Raw genomic sequence first — 24307 nt, forward strand, 5'->3', positions numbered from 1 at the left:
CTTCTGCAAATTGGGGCTGGTTAATCACTGACATTGTCTCCATGTGCTCAGCTCAGGGATGTTCTGGTTTTCAAGACACACAGATGAAGGTGACCTTAGGTGGCTACCAGCAAACCTGCTTGCCATGTAATGTTGAGCTGCAGAAAAAGAGCCACCTGCTGAGGGCTGGGTAATGGTTGGCAATGGCAGTGATCTCTGAGTGGAGGGCCAATCACCGACAGCAGGATACACTCAAAAGAATGGTCTCCGGTGGGCCCTCACATGGCAAAATGGGTCATCATTTGCCAGCAATTAAGGAATAATGGCATGGGGCTGTTGCAATTGGCAGAATGGAGTCATCTCTGGGTCACTGGACTGTTTGTTATATATGGAATGAGATCTGGATGATGGGGATCACTCTCACTGCTGATCCAGCAGGGAGTTATTGTGTTCAACTAAGACACCTGGACCCAGGTCCATAGCAGCCTCTAGTCTTTAGGACTCATTGCTAAGATAAGCTACCAAGTCTCAGACAGAGAAGGGAGTCCCAAGCTACTCTTCCTCCCCAAAATCTCTTTTCCTGGGAGCTTACAAAGTAGAAAAGTATTGCTTTTGGGAAGAGATACCGGGTTATAGTTTGTAGATAAGCAAATCACAAGAGAACAGAAAAAAGAAAACTGAAAAATCCAATTCTATCAATAACCCCTGAAGCTCACATACATAAGCACTTTCCTAAACTATACATCTTAAGAAATTCCATATTTATTTTAAAATCTCCAGAGGGGGAACTGCCTCCCTGAAATGAACTATGCTCATTCTAAACTTTGTTCGGGGTGAACCATGCTCCACATTCTGAGTCCATACGATCTAATTATCTGAGTTAAATAGGTCATCAGGGATAACAGTATTCAACCCATACCTGAAGCAGAAATCCTGTTCATGTTACATTCCCTCTAGCTCATTGCCTTGTGGGATCAGAAATGCATAGCAAACTGGTCATTCCACTCAGACCATACTTGTTCTTAACTCACTGGGTCCTATAGCTTTGGACAGCGACATTACAGTGTAACTGGTCTTTGTGAATGTCTGCCTTGCCTACCCAGAATAAACTGTAAGTTCTTTGGAGGCAGGGCTTCTTCCACCTTTTCTTTCTTGTACTGTCCACAGCAATAAGATATACTACTGAGTAAATAGTAGCTACTCATTGCATTGCTAGTGAATGGATGAAGCATATAAATGAGAGAAATTAAGGATTTTTAACAAAATGTAATCTAGGGATGTGTCCAAAGCTTCATCATATATGGTGGACACTTACTAAAGAGACATGTGAAGATGTAAATAATAGAGATGAAGAATAACGTAATAGAAATAATAATTGGTTGCATTTGTATAACACTTACTATGTGCCAGGTATTATGCTAAATGACTTACTAGTACTATATCATTTGATCCCCAAAACAAACCTAGGAGGTAAGTGCTATTAGTTTTTACTGAGGCTAAAGGGTCACATAGCTGGGGAGTGTCTGAGGTCAAATTTGAATTCAGGACTTCCAGACTCCAGGCCTTGTGCTCTATCCAGTGCTCTACCAAGCTGCCATAGACAAGGTAAATAGCCTCTCTGAGCCCCAGTTTCCTCATCTGCAAAGTGAGGATAATAAGGCTTGCAATATTTATTTCACAGAGTTAAACAATATGTGTAAAGAAATTTGTATACCTTAAAGTACTACATAAATGCTATCTGTTTTTTTTTTTAATTTTTTAATTTTTTGGCTGGGCAATGAGGGTTAAGTGACTTGCCCAGGGTCACACAGCTAGTAAGTGTCAAGTGTCTGAGGCCGGATTTGAACTCAGGTACTCCTGAATCCAGGGCTGGTGCTTTATCCACTGCACCACCTAGCTGCCCCTGTTTTTTTTTTAAATGAATAAAGATCTCTTCTGAAGACTTAGTGATACCTGGATATTTGAGTAGAAGGAATTTTTCAGAGAGGCTGTTAACTATCATACCTCTTTTTCCATAAGGCTTTTTTGATAGTTTGGAGCTGATATAGAAAGTGGAAGTCATTTAGAACTCAAACCTTTTTTCAAAAAATGTTTAAAAATTGTTCTGATATATAATTGGGGGTGGGAAATATATTTTAAAAATTGAAAGAAAAAAAGAAAGTGGGAGCCACAGGTGGTCTGGAGCCAGCTTGGACCAGCTCAAAAACAGGTTATTAAATTTTCAACATGACCATTTACACCTTGGAAATGAGCAAATGCTACAAACCGGGGCATGATGAATTGTTGTGATTGTCCAGTCTTAAAAGTAATGAAGAAAATATTAAATCAAATTAAACTTAAACTGTCATGTGTTCATTCCTCACTCCCCGCCCCCCCCCCAAAAGCCAGTTGTTAAATATTTACCAGTAAGCCAGTTAAATATTTCCCAGCACACTGCTGGTAGATTCCATGTTTATATCCCCACATGAGAGAGGCAGGCTCTCACTTCCTTACCTTGTTGTGATACTGTAGCATCTGGGTAATAATCCTGATCTTCGGATGGTAGTTCTTTATGGAAATTACTCTACAAAAGAAAGAGCCAATGCTGAAGTGTCTCTATTTGACTGCCTTGTTCTAAAACCTTTAGTGGCTCCCTATTGTTTCCTTCATCTCTAAAATGAGGTGATTGGACTACATGACCGAGGTAGTGGTTCTTAATTTGGGGTGGTGCCAGGTATTGTTGTTGTTTTTTTAAATATTCTGATAACTGTATATGATTGGTTTTGACATTGATATGGTTTCCTTTGTCACCCTGTGTGTCCTATTTTATGTATTTAAAAACATTATTCTGAGAAGTACATAGCTTTTACCAGACTACCTGTGACATGCAAAAAGCTAAGAGCCCCTGATCTAAAGGTTCCTTCCAGGTTTATAGCCAGGATGCAATGGTTCCACCACCAGACATTCTCCTAAGGCTAGATCTCAGTCCCCTTCCATCTCTGATTTTCAGAATTCTTATCTTCCCCTTCAAGGCCCAGTTTAGGTGCCACTTCCTCCTCTTATCTCCCTAGTTCTCTCCCTTCTTAGATGTGCTCAGACAACTTTTTCTGCATCTCTGCTTTACCCATATCATTCATCACTTTATACCATTATTATTTGTGTAGATGCTATGTTCCCTATGCCTGCAATGTTCTCCCTCCTTGTGGCTTTCTTCTCAGATCCCACCTCCTATAGGAAACCTTTCCTGATCCCCTTTAATTTTTGTGCCTTCCCTCCATGTTAATTTCCAATTTATCCTTTATATAGCTTTTTTTTGGGTACATAGTAGTTTGCATGTTGTCTCCCCCGTTTTATTTTATTTTGTTTTATATTTTTTTTGGTGAGGCAATTGGGGTTAAGTGACTTGCCTAGGGTCACACAGCTAGTAAGTGTTAAATATCTGAGGCCGCATTTGAACTCAGGTCTTCCTGACTACAGGGCAAGTGTTCTATTCACTGCATCACCTAGCTGCCCCAGTCTTCCCCATTTTACCATGGCCCTTTGAGAGCAGGGCTTTTTATCTTTCTTTAGCATATTTCCTGACCCATAATAGATGCTTAATAGATGTTTATTGACTGACGAATTGAATGCAATCCTGTTGAGAACTAGATCTTAATCAGTTTTATATATGTATCTCTGTGCTTTGCACACAGCAAGTGATTAATAATTACCATGATTAATACATTGTGATTAATAAACTATTGGTAAATTCTTGAACTGAATTGAGGAAGGAAAGTCTAACATGAGTTCCTACTGTGATAATAATGCCAGTTAGATTATTTCTAACTGTAGCCAATGGAGACCAGCAACCAGTTATTCAAAGGATAGGGAAAGAAAGAAGGGAAAGAACTCAGTCAAGGGTAAATCATGCTATAATCCCCCAACACACACACACACACACACACACACACACACACACACTCATATTTTCTACTCTGATATTTGCACCTAGTTGAAGTACCATTACAGGGAGCACCAAAGAAAGTCTTGAAGAAGAGGCGAAACATGAACATCCTGAAACAGTGTGGGAGGGTAAAGAGAAAACTGAACTAGGGAGGTCAGAACACCTGGATTCACATAATCTCAAAAAGAAAAGGAACTCCCAAGGCCAATTATCTCCCCTACAATCTCCCTAATAAACAGTCTTCCAGCTTTTACTTGAATATATCTATAGAGAAGGAATTCAGCACCTCTCAAGGCAGCTCCTTCACGTTGGCATAGCTATGCTAGGATGGTTTGGGGTTTTAGTTTTTTCCTCATAGATTAAGCCTGAATTTGCCTCTTTCAGACTTCTCTTCATTTCTCCTAGCTCCTCCCTCTAAGGACAGGAGAATGTCATATCCTCACTCCACCCCCAGGACAGTCTTTCCTTCATTTTTGTCCAAGCTGGACCCCTATTGAACCTGGTATGTGACCTTAATGAAAATACTTCCCATTTGTGCATTTCAGTTTATGCATGAATGGACATCTGAGTCATCTAGACTCAGAAAGCCCCTTTAATCCCTACTGAGTGCTAACCCTAATATTGGTTGAAATTTAAAGAGTACTACCCACTCTGATAGGGTGTTAGCCTCAAGGTATTTGGGACATTTTCTTTTTTGTTTGAGAGTTTGTTTTTTAATTGGTTTTGGCAATAAATCCAGTTGTACCTTAAGAAGGGAATATTAAAAATGAAAAATTTCAGATCACTAGATCATTGGAAATGACATATTATTTACTATCTATTGTTATTATCTATTGTCCTTATTTTATCTCTCAGAATAGAGGAGGAGAATGGCAGCTTCATGGAAGCAAGACAATTTTGGGTAGACTTTTCCTTGAGCCAGGTTAAGGCTTGAAGTAAGACAAAAACAATTCCTAAGAGTTTGAGGCATGCTTCATAATGGAATGGGTTGCCTCTGGAGGTGGAATGGATTTCCCCTCACTAGAAATCTTTAGGAAAAGATGCCCACTTATTATACTTTTTTTTTTTTTTGGTGAGGCAATTGGGGTTAAGTGACTTGCCCAGGGGTCACATAGCTAGTACGTGTCAAGGGTCTGAGGTCGGATTTGAACTCAGGTCCTCCTGAATCCAGGGCTGGTGCTCTATCCACTGCGCCACCTAGCTGCTCCTGTTATCCTTATTTTAGAGGGATCCTTGAACTATGGGTTGGACTAGATGGTCTCCAAGGTCTCAATAAGATTCTGTGACTTTCTGTGGCAGATCGAAATGAGAACTAGTGAATTTCAACGACCTCAAGCCTTAGCTGAGAATCACTCTGAGTTCTTGGGGAATCTCCTCCATCTGAGACTTCCATCTTTATTTATTAGGAGTAAACCACTGGTCCCATCCTGCATGTGGTCCCGATTCACAATGGACCATCAGGAAAAGAGGATTTGGGGTTGAGTGTCTATCATATCCTTGGGTTCTTATCTTAGCTTTGGCACTACTTAGTTACATCACCTTAGGTGAGCCACTTAACCTCACTTTACTCTGATTTCTTTATCTGGGCAATAGAGATAAATTCCTTTAGCCATGTGAACTGCTAAATTTGTTGGGAGGAATTATAAATTAGACAAAAACCATAAAAGTATTTAGTAAAAATTAAAAGCACAGCCCAAATATCTAAGTCACTGTTATGGCTACCTCTTCCAGGAGTCCAAACAGGTTTGCATATTCCTTTTGAAATGGAGAAGAAGCCAGGGAAATAAAATTCCACATCAGAACCCTATTTTGCTAGTCAACTCTTCTTTAAGCCTAACCATTTATGGAAGCAGATTTATTGAGTGTTCTGTGCCTTATTCCCACTAAAAGTTATACTCCAATACTCTAGTCTATATTTTATTAAATCAACCACATTTCATGTCTTTTAAGCAAATGTATAAACCATATTGTAAAAGCAAAGGGAGGGATGGGGAGAGTAGGGAAGACATAGCCAAGGTATCAGCTTTCTCCTAAAAGGTTATAGATGTTCATTAAGGAAATGCACTGATAGAGAGATTTTTCCCTGTACAAATTCACAGTGGGCTTTTGTTCTGGTAGGATATCATTTTGTTTTTGAAAAAGCATTGTGTCTGCTCCTAAATATAATTCAAGGAACAGGAGGCCCCAGTCATCATAAGATCAGCTCATAAAGACTGGTCAGTTCTTTAAGCAAGCTAATTTCAAATGCATCTTTGCTATTTTCATTTAAGGGATGCAGGCTGTTTTCTTAGTCTGTTAGATGCAGGAAAGAAAAATAAAATAAGGAAAAGCAGAGCTAACTTCTAATCCAACATTCCCATGTTCTTTTTTGCTCCCCTGGCCTCAGAGAAGAAATCAAGCGTTTGTTTACCTTAACTAGAAGTGAGTTTCATTTGGGCTAAATGCTTTTTATGCTTTGGCATCATGCCAATCACCCTTGGATATCAGTGTTTTAATAGAGTGTCAAATCTTGAACTGCTCAAGCTTGTGACTTAAATAACATGTGGCAATTAAGAGAAGGGATATTTCTGAACTTGACCTTTTAGGTGGCATACACAAAAGAAGGTGCCATCCCAGCATTTCTCTCCTGGGCTTTGTCCTACTGTTAAGAGACATTCTCAATTGAATGTTCTGTAGACAATGAAATCTAGTTATTATCTTGGAGGTCTGCATTTTATCCCTTAAAATGACTAAAGAAATACTCAAGTAAAATCAGTGAGATGGCATTCCCACTATGTTCAGGGATGGTGCCCTTTAAACATAGAATAGACGGGCTATTCCCACCCTGTAAATGTAGAATGCATGGACTCTTCACACAAAGTTCTCTAGAATCTTGTTCCTGATGAGGGTAGTAAGAGCTGTGAGCAGGAATAGGAAGAGAGTAGGAAAAATGTATGTGTATGTGTATGTGCATGTGTATGCGTATATGTATGAAATATGAAACAAGAAGCTATTTTTGTACCTTCTACTGCCCAATAAACCCCTGATGAAAAAAGCTCACAAATGCCTACAATAGGCAGCCATATTTGCTAAAGAAAAGTGAGAGGAATGAAAAGATCCTGACAGACACCAAGGCCAGATGCTAATGGGACAGTTTGCTCTCTCCTAAATATATTAGACCAACTTTACTTCATCATGACCTGCCACCCCTTCTACAGCCCGGAAAGCTCATGTCTCTTGGGATAACTAATTAAAGCAAGGGCAGATTAGATGAGAGGAATTCTAAAGTATTGGGCCCTTCAGGGCCCCAAAGGTTAACCAAATTCCTGGGGAGAGGACATCCAGCCCTGAATAATATGGAAGGGCCAATTAACACTCTCTAGTCAATAGGATGGATGTTCAAAGTTATGGAAAATGTCCATTGGAATTGAACAGCAATGAAATGCTTTCACTTATCTCCTCCTTCTTCCAGATTGCTCTTGATTGTCTCCTCAAATTTGCTCATGAGATCATACTGCCCTTTAGACCGGGGGAAGGGAGAGTGGCCCATTTTTCTGTGTCCTTGAAGGGGAATTTCTATGATTGTGACTAGAAGCTACAAAAGCACTGTAGGGAATATAGTTCTAAGGATACCTCAAAGTCTAAGACACTTTCATAAGAACATAGTTTTAGAGATGGAAGGAACCTTCAAGGAGCTCTAGTCTACTCCCTCCCATTAAAAAGATTTAAAAAAAAACTCAGGCAGAGGGTCATTTTAACTAGGTAAGTACCATTGCAAGGAACTGAGCCTTGGGGCTATGACTTCCAATCTAGTTCTCTCTCCATTAGAAAATACTGATAATGATAATGATAATAATAATAATAATCATAATAATGGTGATAATTAACATTTATATAGTGCTTTGAGGTTTATATGGTGTTTTACAATATGATCTCTTTTTATCTTTACAACAACTCTGAAGGTTAAGTGCTATTATTTCACCTATTTTACAGAAGAAGAAACTGAGGAGATTGAAGTTAAGGGTCACAGCACTGCTAAGTATCTGAGGCTGGATTTGAACTCAGGTTTTTTTGACTTCAAGTCCAACACCCTATTCACTGAACAAACCTAGCTGCTTCTAACACTATGTTGGAAATCAGAAAAACCTTGGATCAAATCTGGCCTTTGATACTTGCAGGTTGGTTATATGGCCCTAGTCAATCCCTTATTTCTATAGCAGTTCCCTCAGTCAACCTTAGGATATATCTACTAAATCTACCTACCATGGATCCCTCCAATATTTCCATAAGAGAGACCCACATGTCAAACTGAAGTCTGGATAGATATTGGATGATTTTAATACACTTGCACCACTATGGCTTTGTGTGTGTGTGTGTGTGTGTGTGTGTGTGTGTGTGCTTAGCTACCTTCTAGTTCAATGGAAAAGCATCCATTTATCCACATCATTCATGTCCAAAATAATATAGATCATAGACATAGGACTAGAAGGGACCTTAGAAGTCATCTAGTACAAGCCCCTAATTTTACAGATGAGGAAACTGAGCCACAAAAAAATTAAGGGACTTGACCATAGTCACACAGGTTGTAACTGGCACAGTTGGAATTTGAACCAAGCACATATCATGCTGCTTTCCCATGGTCTAGGCTCCCTCTCTGCAGCTCTATTGCCCTTTTGGAGCCTGAACTAACATTTCTTGTCTTCAGATTTGCTTTGACTTTGATAGCTCCAGAGCCCACTAAACCATGCTACTTTCATGATGGCTTCCCATGCTACCATCATTATCTCAAACAGATAGAAAGTTCAGAAAAAGGCTTTAGAAAGGAAAGAAGTAACACTCAGCAAAGCTGGTACTTCCCAGAGACATTTAAAGTAGAGAGGGAGGGCAGCACACAAAGGAGTATACACCCTTTCCCCAGTTTCTCTGTGGTTACCTCATGATGTTGGAGGCATCTTCAGCATCCGGGTCAGCGCAGTATTTATTGGCAAGGATTAGGCACGCGTCTGCTGACTCTATCTAAGACACCAAAGGAAAAAATAAAACAAGACACAAACATTTAAATAGCTCAGCTTGCTTGAAATTTCTCTCTGTTGACAGCTTTTAGGGAACCTGGTGCTTCACAGAGGAGAGAAAGCGCCTAGGAGATTATAGTTTTCATCGAGAATGTAGGCTGCAAGTTCTTAGTAGGATGTAAACATTTCATCTTGTTGTTCTTGAATTGTACTACATGTACCTTGATAATTATACTTTTCATTTTGCATACTGATTTACATCCACACTCCTCCAATTTATTTAACAAGCAATTAATTAAGTCTTACATCCTCTTCTCTTCCTTTTTCTTTACTGGCTGCATTATTGTCCTCTCCATGGGGAAGTGAAGGCAAAAAGGTTAAGTCCCTCCTCTCTATCTATCAAGTATTGGAAGAAGATAATGAAGAACTCAGAAATCCAGGCAACATGTATCCTTTGGACATACCCACACTAAGGGTGAATAGGAGCAGAAAGTGTTCACTGAAAGTGAACACTTTCCTTCAAGAGGGACTATGTTTTGAGCTCAAATATAACTACTGAGAGCTATAAAGGTATATGCACACATACACATGGGGTGATGAGGAAAGGGGAGCTTGGAATTACTACTAAATTTCACATTCTAGTGAAGACCATTTACTGGATTTCCTTAGTGTTAGTCAAAGAGGATGTGCTTAGCGACCAATAAAGATAATCCTGTAATAGTTGTTATTTAAAAATATTGCTTTAATGATAAATTCATTTTGGGTAATTTGAACCTCTTGGATAATGTTAAGATTAGTTGGTCTTCATAAATAACAAAACCAACAGCACAAAATAATTGTTTTTTATGTCAAAACTATGGTTTATTCTACTCAGTATTAGATTTTTTACAGTTATTGGGTGCAAAAACATGATTTCCTCCTCAGCATTATCCTTAAAAGATTAGAGATGAACTCTCAAATCACCTCTAGCTTGCCTAAATAAGAGATTCTTAGAGCTAATATCCAAGAATTTACCTGAGTCACTTTTAGATTAAATGCTAACAATAAGAACTATGACTGGAGGAAACAAGTGCCTTGTTCCAGGGCACAGAACTTCATGTGCACTAAATTTAGAGCACAATGATGGCAGAAGAGGTCTTTCAGCCAATAAACAGGGGAACGCCTAGTTAGAAAAAAACAACTCATTAAAATAGTCAACTACTGAATGATGAGCTGAATAAATTCTTCGCTATTTTTCTTTGCCCCCTTACTGTAATACCAGGGTATTACCAGAAGTGACCTGATAATAGTGTCCTGGGGTTCCTGACCTGTTTGCCCCTGCCCTACAATGGCCCAAATTACTCCAACTATATTTTGCGATACTTTCCCTGGGTGTAAAATTCCTAGTTATGCCTCTGCTCCCAATAACAAGGGTTTATATTTCAGACAACGCCAAATGTGTACATAAAGTACAGGGTGACAGTGCTTCTCAAAACACTGATTTTTCCTAAGTCTCTCTGCCACACTCCCCTTGGGCCAAACTATCATAGGAATTTCATGGGAAGTCAGTAGATTTAAAGAGGGTGATGAGGGGGGAGAGACAAGGTAGAAGTAGATGGCAAAAGTAGAATTTTTGTTTATGGAAATTAGATTAAAACTGAGAAACACCCAGTCTCAGGTAAAAAAAAAATAACAAAATTCATGGAAGCATAAAGGGGAAGGAAAACCAAGACAATATAACATTAAGACCAGATTCTTCTAACTTGTTCAGATCCTATTACAAAGACAGGAAATGGAACAACACAGAGATGATGACTTGCTGCATCACTTTTGTCTCTGATGTTGAGTTTGAACATCAAATGACTTGGGCATTGGCAGTGAAGACATCTTCCTGAAAATTATCAGACACCTTGATGTATAGCAGTGTCCATCAGGTTCTCAGTGGCAAAAAAATAAACAAATAAAGATGTCATTTGCTTACTGAAAATCTTTCCCTTCTCCACACTTTTGGTTTTTAGTTTCTTAATTGTCTCTTCAGGAGAGAGGAATCAAATTTGAAATACCATTAAGGCAAGTTGAACCTATTCAAATGGGAATTGCTTTGGTTCCAAAGGATCATAAATCTGACCTGAGGTCAGCAAATTTCCTCATTGACAGATGAACAAATTCTGGCCTAGAGAAATGAAGTGACTTACTCAAAATCATGCAAATAACAGAGGCCAGATTCAAACCTTCTATTAATCTGGAATCAGACTCTTGAATCTATATATTGGTCTCTTTTATTTAGTACTGGCCAATTATATGTACTCTGAGAGAGGAAACAGACCAAAAAAAGATGGGAGAATAATGATTAGGATTGTGTCCATGTATATGATGTTCAAGGGGAAAGAACAAATATATTCTTCTGCTATTCTCTGTCAGTAACTGGTCTCAGGACATGTGGGTTGATTGTTAAAACTCTGTTTGTCTTGCAAGGATCATAGAATTACCTCTAAATTCCCAAGATGTCCTCCAATTGTAGCTTTCCCTGCAGACTGACAAAAGAAACCAACTGACTGTAAGCTGGAGGAGAGAGGAGTTTTGTGTTCAGTCTTTTCTCTCCCCACTATAACAGTACCAGGCTCACTAAATATGCTCACAGAATTGACCTGAAAGCTGAAACAGCCAATTGCACCTTACCTTGACTCTTGCCAGGTCATGTGGATTGAGGACTGAACCCTGATAAAATTCCACCTGAGTAAAGTGACGTTTGAAGAGAGCTTCAAGCTCCAAGTTTGGGGAAATACTGTGGAAGGAAAGAACAGAAGCAACTCAGTAAGATACCCACCTCTGCTTCTTTCAATTTTATGACTTCCCCACTGCCTGAAGTTCCCACGTAGAGAGGCTTAGAAAGTAAGATCTGCCCCTTTCAACACTGCCACATGCCGCATCATTGGTGGAAGGCTCAGGTGACCTGAAACCCTGACATCTAATCCAAAAAACAGGTGATACTCCAAACTTCTGGGCCACTAAAGAAACACACATGAGCTCAGGACTGATCCGCGTACTAAGGATCCCAGGGAAAGAGGATTTTCTTCATAGGGGACACTATTTGCTTGATGATTTCCAAAGGTAGCTGAACAGAACAATAAGTGCTATACCTAGAACAAAAGGATGCTGCTTGATTCCTAAAGCAGAGCATATCATTTTGTTCTCATAACTCCCTGTCTTTCAGTCGTCCTGGCTTTTGTTCTTATAACTTCTGTCTTTCAGTCAGTCAATAACATTCAAGTACTATGTACCATGTACTGTGTGGTGTGCTAGGAAATCAAACAAAGGCAAAGGGGTCCCAGTTGTCATGGAGTTCAAATTCTAATGGGAAATGATCATCATCATCTTTTTAAAACCATCATCTCATTATTGTTATTGTTATTAACATCTAATGGTGGAGACATGTCATAACTAGGTACATAAAAGACATATACAGAGTAGCTGGAAGTACGTAGGCCATTTTACAGATGCGAATGCAAAAGACAGTTGGAATCCCCTGACTCTGGTTCAGCCTCATGGTCCTTAGACCACAGATTTACAAGCCCTTTTCAGCTCTCCCTACGCTGGCCTTCTATCACTTCTTCCTAATTCCTCTATCTAGTAGACTTCCCCTTTGGCAGGAATTCTCTGCAAACAAGACTAAGGCTCAAAAGAATACTTACGGGGCAGCTAGGTGGTGTAGTGGATAGAGCACCGACCCTGGAGTCAGGAGAACCTGAGTTAAAATCTGGCCTCAGACACTTAACACTTACTTGCTAAGTGACCCTGGGCAAGTCACTTAACCCCAATTGCCTCACCCCCCAAAATTAAATAAATAAATAAAAGAATACTTACAAAAAGGTGTGGTCCACTACTTTCTACCTATGTGATCTTCAACAAATCCTTTTGACCCTTTGGGACTCAGTGTCTTCACCTGTCAGGTGAGGGGGTTGGACTCTGACATTTACTTTCCTTACATTTATAAATCTATGATCTGTGATCCTTAGGAGGAGATTTTCTTAAATTAAGGACATAGGTGGGCATAATGACCACCTTTTCAGTACCTCAAGACCCAGCTAGATCAAAGGCTCAATAATTTAGAGCCAGGGGCTGGGGAGAAGGATAGAAGGTAGTCTAAGACAGTGATGACAAACTAAAATAGAATCAGGGCCACTGAACCCTACATAAGGATCACGGTGGACCACATATCAACTTAGAAAACCACACATTTATATATTTCTATTTTTTAATCAGTACATTGACACATCCAAATCAGAAGGGAGCTACATTTCAATCTGGTTTGGGCCATTTTTAGGAGGACAGTGGACTCTCTGTGGCCTGTGGGACACACGTTTGATACCTCCAGACTAAGAGGAGCCAGTGACAGACAGGTCAAGAAGGATACTCATCTGAACTGCATTATAGAAGATCTTGGAACCACTGGTCCTTCACACCTTGAGAAATAGTTCTTGACCAATATTAGTCTTTAACTGGGACTTGTCTAGGGATCTGTACTGTGAAAAAGGAGAGAGCAGGGGAGTGTTCTTTGGGGGAGATCTCTTCGTGTTCTGATTGGATGCCTTCTGTCAAGGTACAGTTAGGTACCACCTCCTATGTGAGGCCTTTCTTCATTCACCCAGTTGTTTAGTGTTTTCCCTACCAAAATTACTCTGTACAAATTTTGCATGTATTTATTTATGTCTATTGCATATCTCCCTAACAGAATGTAAGCTCATTGTGGGCAGACACCATTTATTTTGGTCTTTTTATTCTTGTCTCCTAGCAAAATGTCTTTTTTATAGAAGGCATCAATAAATGCTTACTGAAGGAATAAATGATACACTCAGACTCCACTCCTACTGGACCTTGGGCCATGCTTGGCCTCTAAAGTCTTCCACATGAAGGTAACTTAACACTTGGGGGCAGCACACACAGATATTACTAAGAAATAATGGTCAAACTGACCTGAATTGCTAAGGCAACAAAGATGTTTTGAAGAATATTTAACAATGGTATTCTTTCCCTTAGCATAGAACTGATCTGGGACTCTTGTAGGCAGAAATTTTCTTTTCAGAATTATTTGATTCATGCAACAGTACTATTTTCTTCAATTATAGGATGCTTTATTATAGTAAGAAACTCATTTTGAATTTTTAAAAGTTATGCCCCCAGAGCACAATGACTGGCCAGCCTAGCCTACTTTGATATTTCAAGAACAAAATGCTTTTAATTTAGTCTGGCAATGCATAGTTTGCCAATCTAGCCATAACTGGGGAGACCAATCATCATGGGTTCAATCACCAGGTGAAGAATTCTAGGGGCATTAACAACTCATAGAATTTTATGAAAAGGCATAAAGAGGTTATATTCCATCATAGGAAAAAAAATATCCATATCCATCCAGATGACACAGCAGGTAGAATGCTGGACATAGAATCGGAAAGAATTAGTTCAAATCCTAACTCAGACACTTACTAACTGTAAGTCTACACTCTACAGCTTGCTAGTTATAAGTTGCTAACCAAGTCATTTGATGTCTCGGCTTCAGTTTCCTCATTTGTAAAATGAAGATAATCACACTAGAGCTGTGCCGGTAAATTTTTAACAACCAGCTCTCGTTATTAACCTTAGTTCCTAATTTGCATTATTAATATTTTCTCCGTCACTTAAGTCTCGACAATCAACAAAACAATACATCCACTACACCGCTGAATGCATAAAATAAATTCAAATAAGATAATTGGAATGTTTGGAACATAATAGGTTCTTAATAAATGTTCCCTTCCTTCCTGAATGGCGCCTACCTCACGGGGTTGGTGTGAGGATCAACATTCAAGCACTATGTACATGCTTACTATTCTTCTTCTTCTTAATGAAATAAAACATTTTGATTTACCGAAGTATTCTCACTTAACTTTTCATTGCTTCTCTCCCTAACTAGATTGTAAGAACTCTGAGACCAGGATAGTACCTTATGCAAATTTGTATCATCCAAAGTAACTCCAGAGTTGGCATTTAACTGTTTGCATGCTCTCCCTAAGTGTACCAGGGACTGGTCACTTCTACCAGTCTAAACTTCCCTCTGAGATTACATTTAATTTATGCTGTGTGTATGTGTATGAATACATATTATATGTACATTATACATGTATATGTACTTTATATGTATGCACGCATGCATGCACATGGTTATTTGCTTGTTGTCTCCCCCATAGGAATGAGAGCTACTTGGAGGCAGGAACCGTATTGACTTTTGCTTTTCTTTGTACTCCCAGCACATAGTGAGTCCTTGGCACATACCAAATGCTTAATAAATGCTTATTGACTGACTGAATGACGGACTACGGCCTGGATAGAGTGCCCCTTACTTGTGAAGAAAGACAATCTCCACGTTGACGTCATCCCGGTCTTTGTGCAGAAAGTCCTTCAGGAAGTTGGACACGCTCTCCAGAGTGATGTGCCCACAGACAACGATATGCCTGTGACAAGAGAGGCTGGATTAGTGAACCCTGGGACTAGAGATAACCCTGCCCCCCATGGGCAAGATAGAGAAAGAGGCAGCAGCTGTAAAGGAAGAATTCGTCTCCTCAAGCTGTGTTCCTAAAACTCCGGCTTCCCATCCCCCTGAGGCCCGTGAGGCAAAGCTGAGGCGTTAGCAGGTGCTTAGAGACTTAGGGACTAAAAAGGCATATGGGTTCTCACCTGATGCTGCACAAAATCCTATTAAAAGCCAAACCATTTGGCCCAGTAGTTTTATGCATTTAACAATAAGTGGCATTATGGTTGAGTTTAAATGCTACATTATCAAGCCCCTTTGCAGATTCCTATCTCTCCCCCTTTCTGCCCACAAAGGCTCCTCTCAGGAGATTTACTGGAGGAGGTTTGGTTTATGACGTACAGCTTATCAGGTAATGAGATAACAAATCTTGCTGAAACGATGATTTTGTGTGTATGAAAGCAGACTGTTTTATCAGGGCAGCTAATGTGTGGCTTGACACATTATAGGCTCTGCTGGCCATAAGCAGTTAAAAGGAAATTTTGCATTTTTCTGCCATAACTCCTCCAACAATGGGAGCATGTAACACTTTACAGTAAGTGGGCATTACTCAGAGCTAAATGAGAATGGAACGCCTATAGAATCAAAGATGGGGCTACTGGGGCTGCTGCATCACTGGCTGGGCTGGTTATGCTCCATGGGATTTCCATGCATGCCCAAGGAATGATGGGCAGGTAGATGGAGGAGAGGGCACTAAGCAGGTACCACCTTAGCCTAGGTGGGGTACCTCCTCCAGATTGTAGAGGAAGAGGGGAATTAGTGAGGAAGTAGGTATGCAGTCATGGCTAACATTAATAATAGGAAAACATTTAACATCAGTGCGACACGTAAACCTGAGCTGCTCCTTCCATTTTACAGATGAGAAGTTCAAGGTTCAGAAGGAACCTTGCCCAAGATCACACACCTGGAAAACGGCCGAGGCAGGATTTAATCCCTGGTCTTCTGCCTCTTTGAGCAGTGCCCTTTCTATGAACTCTGATAGACTATGGTCACTCCTAACTGTAGAAGAGCTACTTTTTTGAGGGTAAAATAGGAATGAAGGATAAACTCTTAAGCCTGCTACTTCTGCCCTGCTTTTGACTATATATATTTACTTCACTTCCCAAAATGCACAGGTAAAGAACAAAGCCAAGAACCCTGGAGAGATGCTGGCATTTGGGGGGGGGAGGGTGATGATCATAATAACAGCAAGCCTCTAGTGTTCCCAGTCTCCAATGTTGACCTCAGCCTTGGACCCCAGCAGCGGCTACAACAGATAGGCACCAACCATGCCTGCAGCTTTGCTGGCTGGGTTTTGAGGCACCAGCAGGTGGCAAATATGAAACAAGGTAATTTCCTGGGCAAAATTGAGAACCGCCAGGTCTCCTCCACTTCATAATTGCTCTGTGCATGTTCCAACAAGGCCAAGCCCTCATTGGCTGGAAGCAGCGCATAATGGGAGGCAGCAATGATTACTTATGCAATGTTCCATTAGAGGCCATTACAGGAGGTTGGCCTATCATTGTAATTTGGTGCTTGACTGAGTATGTGAGAATGATGCAGTAAACTCATTGGTGAAAGGATAATGATGCAGAACAAAGAGTAAATCAATAATACGCACGATGCAGTTAATAATATCACCATTACGGACTGTTATTGTTACGGTGGTACAGTTAGCGATCGGGCATACTGGAGCTATAAAGGGAAAGGGAGGCAGGGATGGTAATGTACTGCATCCAAAGAGATGTTTTAATCTTTGTTCTTAATCCCGATCCTCAGAGGTTGAATGAGGCCATTACATCAACACCCAGTACTATGTACATTTTTTAACTCTGATCATTGCTAACAACCATTTGGTTTTGTCTGTGTGCCCATAATATCTAGATATAGATAAATTTAGACATACAGACATATGTGAATAATGAATATGTATGCCTAAATGTGTGATAAAATATGTACTACAGGATATGGAAAAATATGCATGAATAGAACATAGGTATGAATAAGAAAAGGGGCTTAAATGGATGAGGTATTAGGACAATGATGGCTGATGTAAAGCATGACTTTGGATTTCCCTAGTTTGGCTGTTAATGACAGAGCCACTGAAATCTAACCTTTCCTGAAGGTACTCACACTACTTTATACAACATCAGTGCCTTCTTTCTGAGAGCCCGGGCAACCCAAAATAGTCCCTATTGATTCCTTATGGAGTAAGGAAGTGGACAATTCTCCTCCTTCTATAAATGAGTGGAAACTAAGGCTTAGGGGTCCAGATCTTTCTATACCACTATCTATTTGTTTGCACAAAGGTCACACTTAATAACCAAGCTGAACTGAGGTGTGCCAAGTTACGTCACACTATCCTAAAGTGAGTTGATCTGCCAATGTCTTGAATCAGAAGGTCAACAAAGCTGATCCACCCACTCTTACAAGGAGGCAGGGTTCAGTTAATTGGAACTGTGCTGTGGACATATAAAATACATTCCAATGCAATCAATATTATCCTTTAAGACGTTAATGAGCTTTTACTTCTTTTAAGAAGTAGACAAATACAGCCAACAAAAAAAAGGAAAAAAGGAAATGGAATTGACTCTTCTCATTTGGAGTTAGCTATCCAATAACACTGAAGACAATTGAATATATATATATATATATATATATATATATATATCTTTCAGTCTCAGAGTGATTTCGGGGTGGAGAGTAGTCTTTATCAAAAAAAAAAAGTTAAAAAAGAGCTCCCTTCAATATAATTGGTATTTTTGCTCAGAAAAGAGAGATTGATTGAAAACAGATTGCCTTTTTGCCCAAGGAGAGTTATTAGGTACATTATCATAGAAACCTTGGAAAACCCATATTGTTCCAATCTGTCCTATATCTGATTTGAAGATTTACGGCTTCTCCTTCTTGTGCCAATAATCATTTCCCTCCATTTTGTTTTCCATACAGTGAAAGTTATCAAGGAGCCAACATATTGAAAATGTTTGAATGCAGTTAGAATTGATGGATGGGAGAGAAGCTGCCTCTCTAATTCAGTATCAACATTTGAGGACCTACTTCTCCTGGTAAGGGGGAGCCACAGGCACCAGAGAATCAGAATGGAAGGCTTGCTGAAAGGAGAAAATTTATTTCCCAAGAAATATTTTCAGGCTTTTTAAAATTTTTAGTGAAAGCCGTTTGGGAGGAGGGAGTGGAAGAGGGAAGGAGGAAAAAGGCTAAAATGAGAAGGCTCCATAATTGTATCCTAAATCAATGCAGTTTCCTAAATAGATCCTTTAGCTGGCAGCCATACTGAACTGGCATAGGGAAGTGTGTATGGGTGCTACATATTAGGAGAGAATATGATAGACAAGAGTCCAGAGTAAGGATTATTTTTTTTGTGTGTGAGGCAATGAGGGTTAAGTGACTTTCCCAGGGTCACACACAGCTAGTAAGTGTCAAGTGTCTGAGGCTGGATTTGAACTCAGGTCCTCCTGAATCCAGGGCCAGTGCTTAATCCACTGAGCCACCTAGCCATCCCCAGAGCAAGGATCTTGCAAGATCAGGTCACTCATAATTTTTACACTGCTGGGTGGGCCTCTTCTACCCCTTAAATTAAAAAAACACCAATAACAACACACAAACAAATAACAATGACAACAACAACAAACCCTACCCTGATCAGGTACCACACAACCTTAAATTCCACTCATAAAAATTAGTTTCAATGGAATCCTATAGTCCCCTTTTGCAATGACCCTTGAAGGGGGATTGATGTACTAAGTCACTTACATTTTAGCATACATTAATCAATTATGTCTACTTTCTCCTTAGAGAATAAAAGGATGAAGTATCCCAAGAATAATGAGTGTAAGAATCATAGGGAAGAGGACTGAAAAGAAGAAAAAAAAGAAACTCAAAAGAGATGCCAGAGAGAATTACCATCTCATCTCACAATTTTGCTGAAGGGTAGCTCTACTAGAGAATATAACTCACCTGAAACAAGACTTTCAGGCTAGGCAGCTCAAGACAACTTAGGCTAAGGAGCTTTCAAAACACTTGTAAATGATGCTATTGATGAATTTTAATTAGGATTTTTAAATTAACATAATGCTTCCATCTTCATTTTTTCGAGGAATTATGTAGCAAATAGAAGATGGGCTTCAGAATCAGAAAGACCTACACTCAAAACATTCAAATTCCTGCCTCTGATAGGTACTGGATGCATGACCCTGGACAATTTATTTAACCTCTCAGAGTCCCAGACAACATCCCCAAACTGAGTTGCATTTAAATTTCTAATCTGCATTGGCTCCCTTGCCAAATGCCTGAGCTCTGAGGTACATTTGCTTCTAATTGTCAGAAGTACTCATATGCATTGTATTTGGGCCTGAGAATTTGGGGCTGCCTACATGTAGGAAGTCTCAGTTGATACCCTAAGTAAATCTTTCTTAAATCGTTCTTAAGGTTTTTGCCTTAAGAGATAGCTTTCAGGTAGAGGAGGGTCCTGAATTTGAAGCCACAAAAGTAGAAGGTGCCATTATGGGGAATATTGTATTGAAGTCTGACTATATAACTGTACAAATATGGAAAAGGCTGGCACAGAGGAGTTGCAAAGTTAATGCTAAATGAATTACTGAAGAGTAGATTTCACATTTTCCCAAGTGTTACTTAACCAGAGACAGCTTTAGTTCTGGGCACTTGGGACTCTACCAGTACCAATTTGAAGATTACAAAATTGTATCATTTGGGCAGGGGCACACTGGCTACATGTTGTGTTTTCCACTACCAAATTAACACCATTTCAGAGATGGACTAGAGCATCCATCAACCTGATAGACATGCAACCATTCGCCAAGTAGCATGGAAATAGGTGGATAATGTCAAAGGGCCAGGGAATCCTGAACATCTACATCCTGCTGGGGAAACTGAGGAACTTTACAAGTGACTTCTTGTGGCACTTCCCAAAGTGCCCAATGCCTTGACATTGTGCCAGGGCAAACATTCAGTGTTGGCCCAGCAGTAAGGAATGAGATAGCCTTTCAAAACCCAAAGTACAAGGAGCTTTGACCTGGTTAGAGCACTCTGGGGTCCCTCACCATGTCAGGGAGAAAGGAAGAGTCTCCTTCTTCTTAGCCAACTCCTCCATATCACTACCACCAGTCCTGAGGCTGCTCATTGGGGACCAAGACAAACACGCCCTTGAAATGACTCAGCTAAAGAGTGAAAACTAAAATAATTATGACTCCAGCCAGGTCCCACAGGCAGAGATCTTAGACAGTTCTTGCCTTACTCAGGAAGACAATATAAAATGCATGGCTCTGGGCTGTTTATTTTTAAAGATACTCTATCCATTTTTACTGGAACAAGTATAAAGAACTTAAAAAACCCATAGCCATCCTGTCATAATAAATCATACGAAGTAAATTGAAAATCCTATACAGCTTTCGCTGAATACATTGTGCTCACTTTTTCAAGGAGGTAAATGAAATGTGGCATGTATTGATCTAGATGTCTCTGTAAAACTATAATATTTATATCAAATACATATGCTTGAATCTCTTTTCTGTCTTTCTGCTGAGTCTTCTAATCATGCTGTCTTGATCTGACCTCTCATCTCTCTCCCCCTTCCCCCACCCACCATTGGTAGCCGTCTGACACAGCTGGGAATGCATTTAGAAAAGTACTTGCCAAGGGAACATACCAGCATTTCATCATAAGAGAAGGAAGGGAGGGGTAGGGAACAAGGCCCAGCAACCCCAAACACATATTGGTCAGTCAGGACTAAACATCTGTCTTCCCTCTCTGGCTGAGGTTGAGTCATTCTGTCTCAAGAAAGCATTGTCTTTCCATGGTTCTCGGAAGAGCTATAACTTCATAAGTCTTCTGGATTTTTTTTAACCAAGCCTTCTATACTAGTCATGGCTTTAAGCTGCTGGAAGAGACTTCAAGGTCAGTGGCCTGAGCTTTTGGTGATTGGTATCCTGTCACTCAGGGTTATTCTCATCTGTCTACCCAGCTTTATGCCATTGGGTATCATTCAGAGAATGGGAGAAAGGTTACCCAAGATCTTCACACTTGCCATGCTGCTCCTTCTCTTCACTTATACTCTGGTCTCTCCTTAACACCTTGATAATGTGTCCGTTCCACTACTCAAAGAGTTGTCCATAATGGTTTGCTGTCAACTTGGAAAGCTGTCCAGCGGAATGCCCCAGAGATCTGTGCTTAGCTCTGTGCTGTTTAATATTTTTAATCAATGACTTGGCTTAAGACATGTAAAGCATGCTCATCAAATAAGAAAATGCCACAAAGCTTGGAAGGATGGCCAACAAAATGGGGGCAGAGTCAAGATCCCCAAAGATCATATAGAGGAAATTAATTCTGGAGAAACGTAAAGTCATGCACTTGAATTAAAAAAAAAACAGTTTCAGAAGTACAGTATGGGGGAGGAATGATTAGACACTAGTGTGTCTGAAAAACATGTGGGGGTTTTAATGGACTGCAAACTCAACATGAATCATCAGTGTTAGATGGCATCCAAAAAATCTAATGTGATCTTGGGTTACATTAAGAAAAGCACATTTTCAGTAAAAGAATATGAAGAGGCAGTTTTCAGATGAAGAAATCAAAACTACCTACAGTCATATGAAAAAATACTCAATCACCATTAGTTAGAGAAATGCAAATTAAAATTACTCTGAGGTACCACCTTACATCTATCAGATTCACTAATATGACAGAAAAGTAAATTATAAATGTTGGAAAGGATGTGGGAAGACTGTGACTCTAATGCATTGTTAATGGAGTTATGAACTGAACCAACGATTCTGGAGAACAATTTGAAACTATGCTTAAAAGGCAATCAAACTGTGCTTACCCTTTGATCCAGCAATACCACTGTTAGGTCTGTATCCCAAAGAGATCATATAAAGGGAAAAGGACTTACATGTACAAAATATTTGTAGTAGCTCTTTTTGTGGTGTCAAAGAATTGAAAATTGAAGGGATGAATACATTGTGGTATATGAATGTAATGGAATTGAGCTACAAGAAATGATGAGCAGGCAGATTTCAGAAAAACTTGGAAAGACTCACATGAACTGATGCAAAGTGAAGTAAGCAGAACCAGGAGAACATTGTACACAGTCACAGAAATATTTGTGTGATGATCAATTGTGACTGACTTAGCTCTTCTCAGCAATATATCAATCCAGGACAATTTCAAAAAACTCATTGTGAAAATGCTATCTAGCTCCAGAGAAAGAACTGATAGAGTCTAGATACAGATCAAAGCATATTATTTTTACTCTCTCTAATTTTTGTATGTTTTTGTTTTGCAAACTATATTTTTTTGCAAACTGTTGTTTCTTTCACAACATGACTAATATGGAAATAGGTTTTATATGACTGCACATATGTAACCTATATCAAACTGCTTGCCCACTTCGTGGGGAGAGGGAGGGAGAAAATTTGGAACTCAAAATTTTATTTAAATGAATGTGAAAATTTGTTTTTACATGTAATTGGAAAAATAAAATACTATTTGAAAAAAATGAAAAGTAGATTTTCCCACATTAAGATGACAATATCTCTGTACTCTGCCCTGGTGAGAAAATATGTGAAGTATAGAACTGAATATGGATAGCACCATCTAAAAAGGACATTGATAAACTAAAGACCTTCTTAACTAGACTATTGAAGGGCCTTGAGTCCATGGAATACGACGATCAGTTGGTAGAAGTGGTATAGTTTAGTCCAGAGAAAAGATGATTGGGGGGACGGGGAGTTATAAGGCTTATGTTCAAGTATTTGAAGGATTTTTACAAGCAAGAGAGATTAGATTTATTTTGTTTGTCCCCACAGGGTAGAATCAGAAGAAACGGGCAGAATAAGTGAAAGGCATTTGGAAATTGCCAAGAGGTCAATTTAGACTTGACGTCAAGCAATGATTGCTAAAACCTACAGCTGCCAAAAGTAGAACGAGCTGCCCTGAGAGGTAGTGGTTTCCCCCCACACATGCACATGTATGCACAAACACACACAAACGCATTGAGCACTAGAGGTTTTTAAACAGAGGCTGGATGACATATTTGTAGGATTTATTACATAGTGGAAATTTCTTTAGCTATAAGTCAGACTAGATGGCGAATAAGGTACCAGGTAGCTCTGAAATTTCTGTGACTCCTTGAAATCATAAGTGTAATGTTCGTACAATGAACCTTAAATTCTCTGGCACAGTATTAAACATCTTAGCACCAGCCAATCCTAAAACTGAGTTTGTAAGAGGATAGAGTATAAGGAAGAGAAGCCAAAATATATATATATTTAAAAGGCAGCTACAATTAGTGAACTAATCACAATCTCAAAGAAGAAACCCAGTTGTAGCAAGGGATGAAATAATCTGTCTTCTGCCTCTCATGTTCCATGACTACTTTTGATCACAAATGAGCAAGAGATTACTCTACTATTATTGGGAAGAAAATGATCTCCATATTCTTTTGTCAATGAAGCGCAGAAGGTGGATGGTGTGCTGCTGTAGAGATGCATGACTTTTCCCCCTAATGGAAGCAGAGGAATGGCCTGAGGTTTAGCCAAGGCAACTCAAAAAATTAGGTCCATCAAGGCAAAAAGAATTGGCTACTCAGCAACACTAACTAGATGAGATGCCCAGCTGTGCACTGGAAATAACCTGATCATGGCCATCTGTAAATCATGTATGTGCTCAACCCTGCATCTCAAAATTAGGGCATTATAGAAGCTGTCTCAGATCATCCTCATCACGATTAAAAATCACATATTAAAAATCTCTTATTCACAATAATGGATAAATGGTAAGGTCTTGCCAATACATATCCATAAATCTTGAATATCATAGTTGAAAGACACTTTGGAGATCATCTATTTTCTAACCATG

General features: G+C 39.5%; 1 protein-coding gene across 23 annotated transcripts in view; it reads right to left on the reverse strand.

The window, feature by feature from the left end:
* KCNMA1 (potassium calcium-activated channel subfamily M alpha 1) overlaps window positions 1–24307 on the reverse strand; it is a 929290-nt gene that overhangs the window by 244486 nt on the left and 660497 nt on the right. For all 23 annotated transcript variants that reach the window (XM_043983958.1, XM_043983956.1, XM_043983955.1 and 20 more), the window contains 4 exons: window positions 15249–15359; window positions 11551–11656; window positions 8814–8896; window positions 2473–2542 (listed from right to left, as the gene is read on the reverse strand). In XM_043983958.1, the coding sequence (XP_043839893.1) occupies window positions 2473–2542; window positions 8814–8896; window positions 11551–11656; window positions 15249–15359 (370 nt within the window). The remainder of the gene's footprint in view (window positions 1–2472; window positions 2543–8813; window positions 8897–11550; window positions 11657–15248; window positions 15360–24307) is intronic.

The sequence above is a fragment of the Dromiciops gliroides genome, chromosome 2 (assembly GCF_019393635.1).
Source record: "Dromiciops gliroides isolate mDroGli1 chromosome 2, mDroGli1.pri, whole genome shotgun sequence".
Lineage (NCBI taxonomy): Eukaryota > Metazoa > Chordata > Mammalia > Microbiotheria > Microbiotheriidae > Dromiciops > Dromiciops gliroides.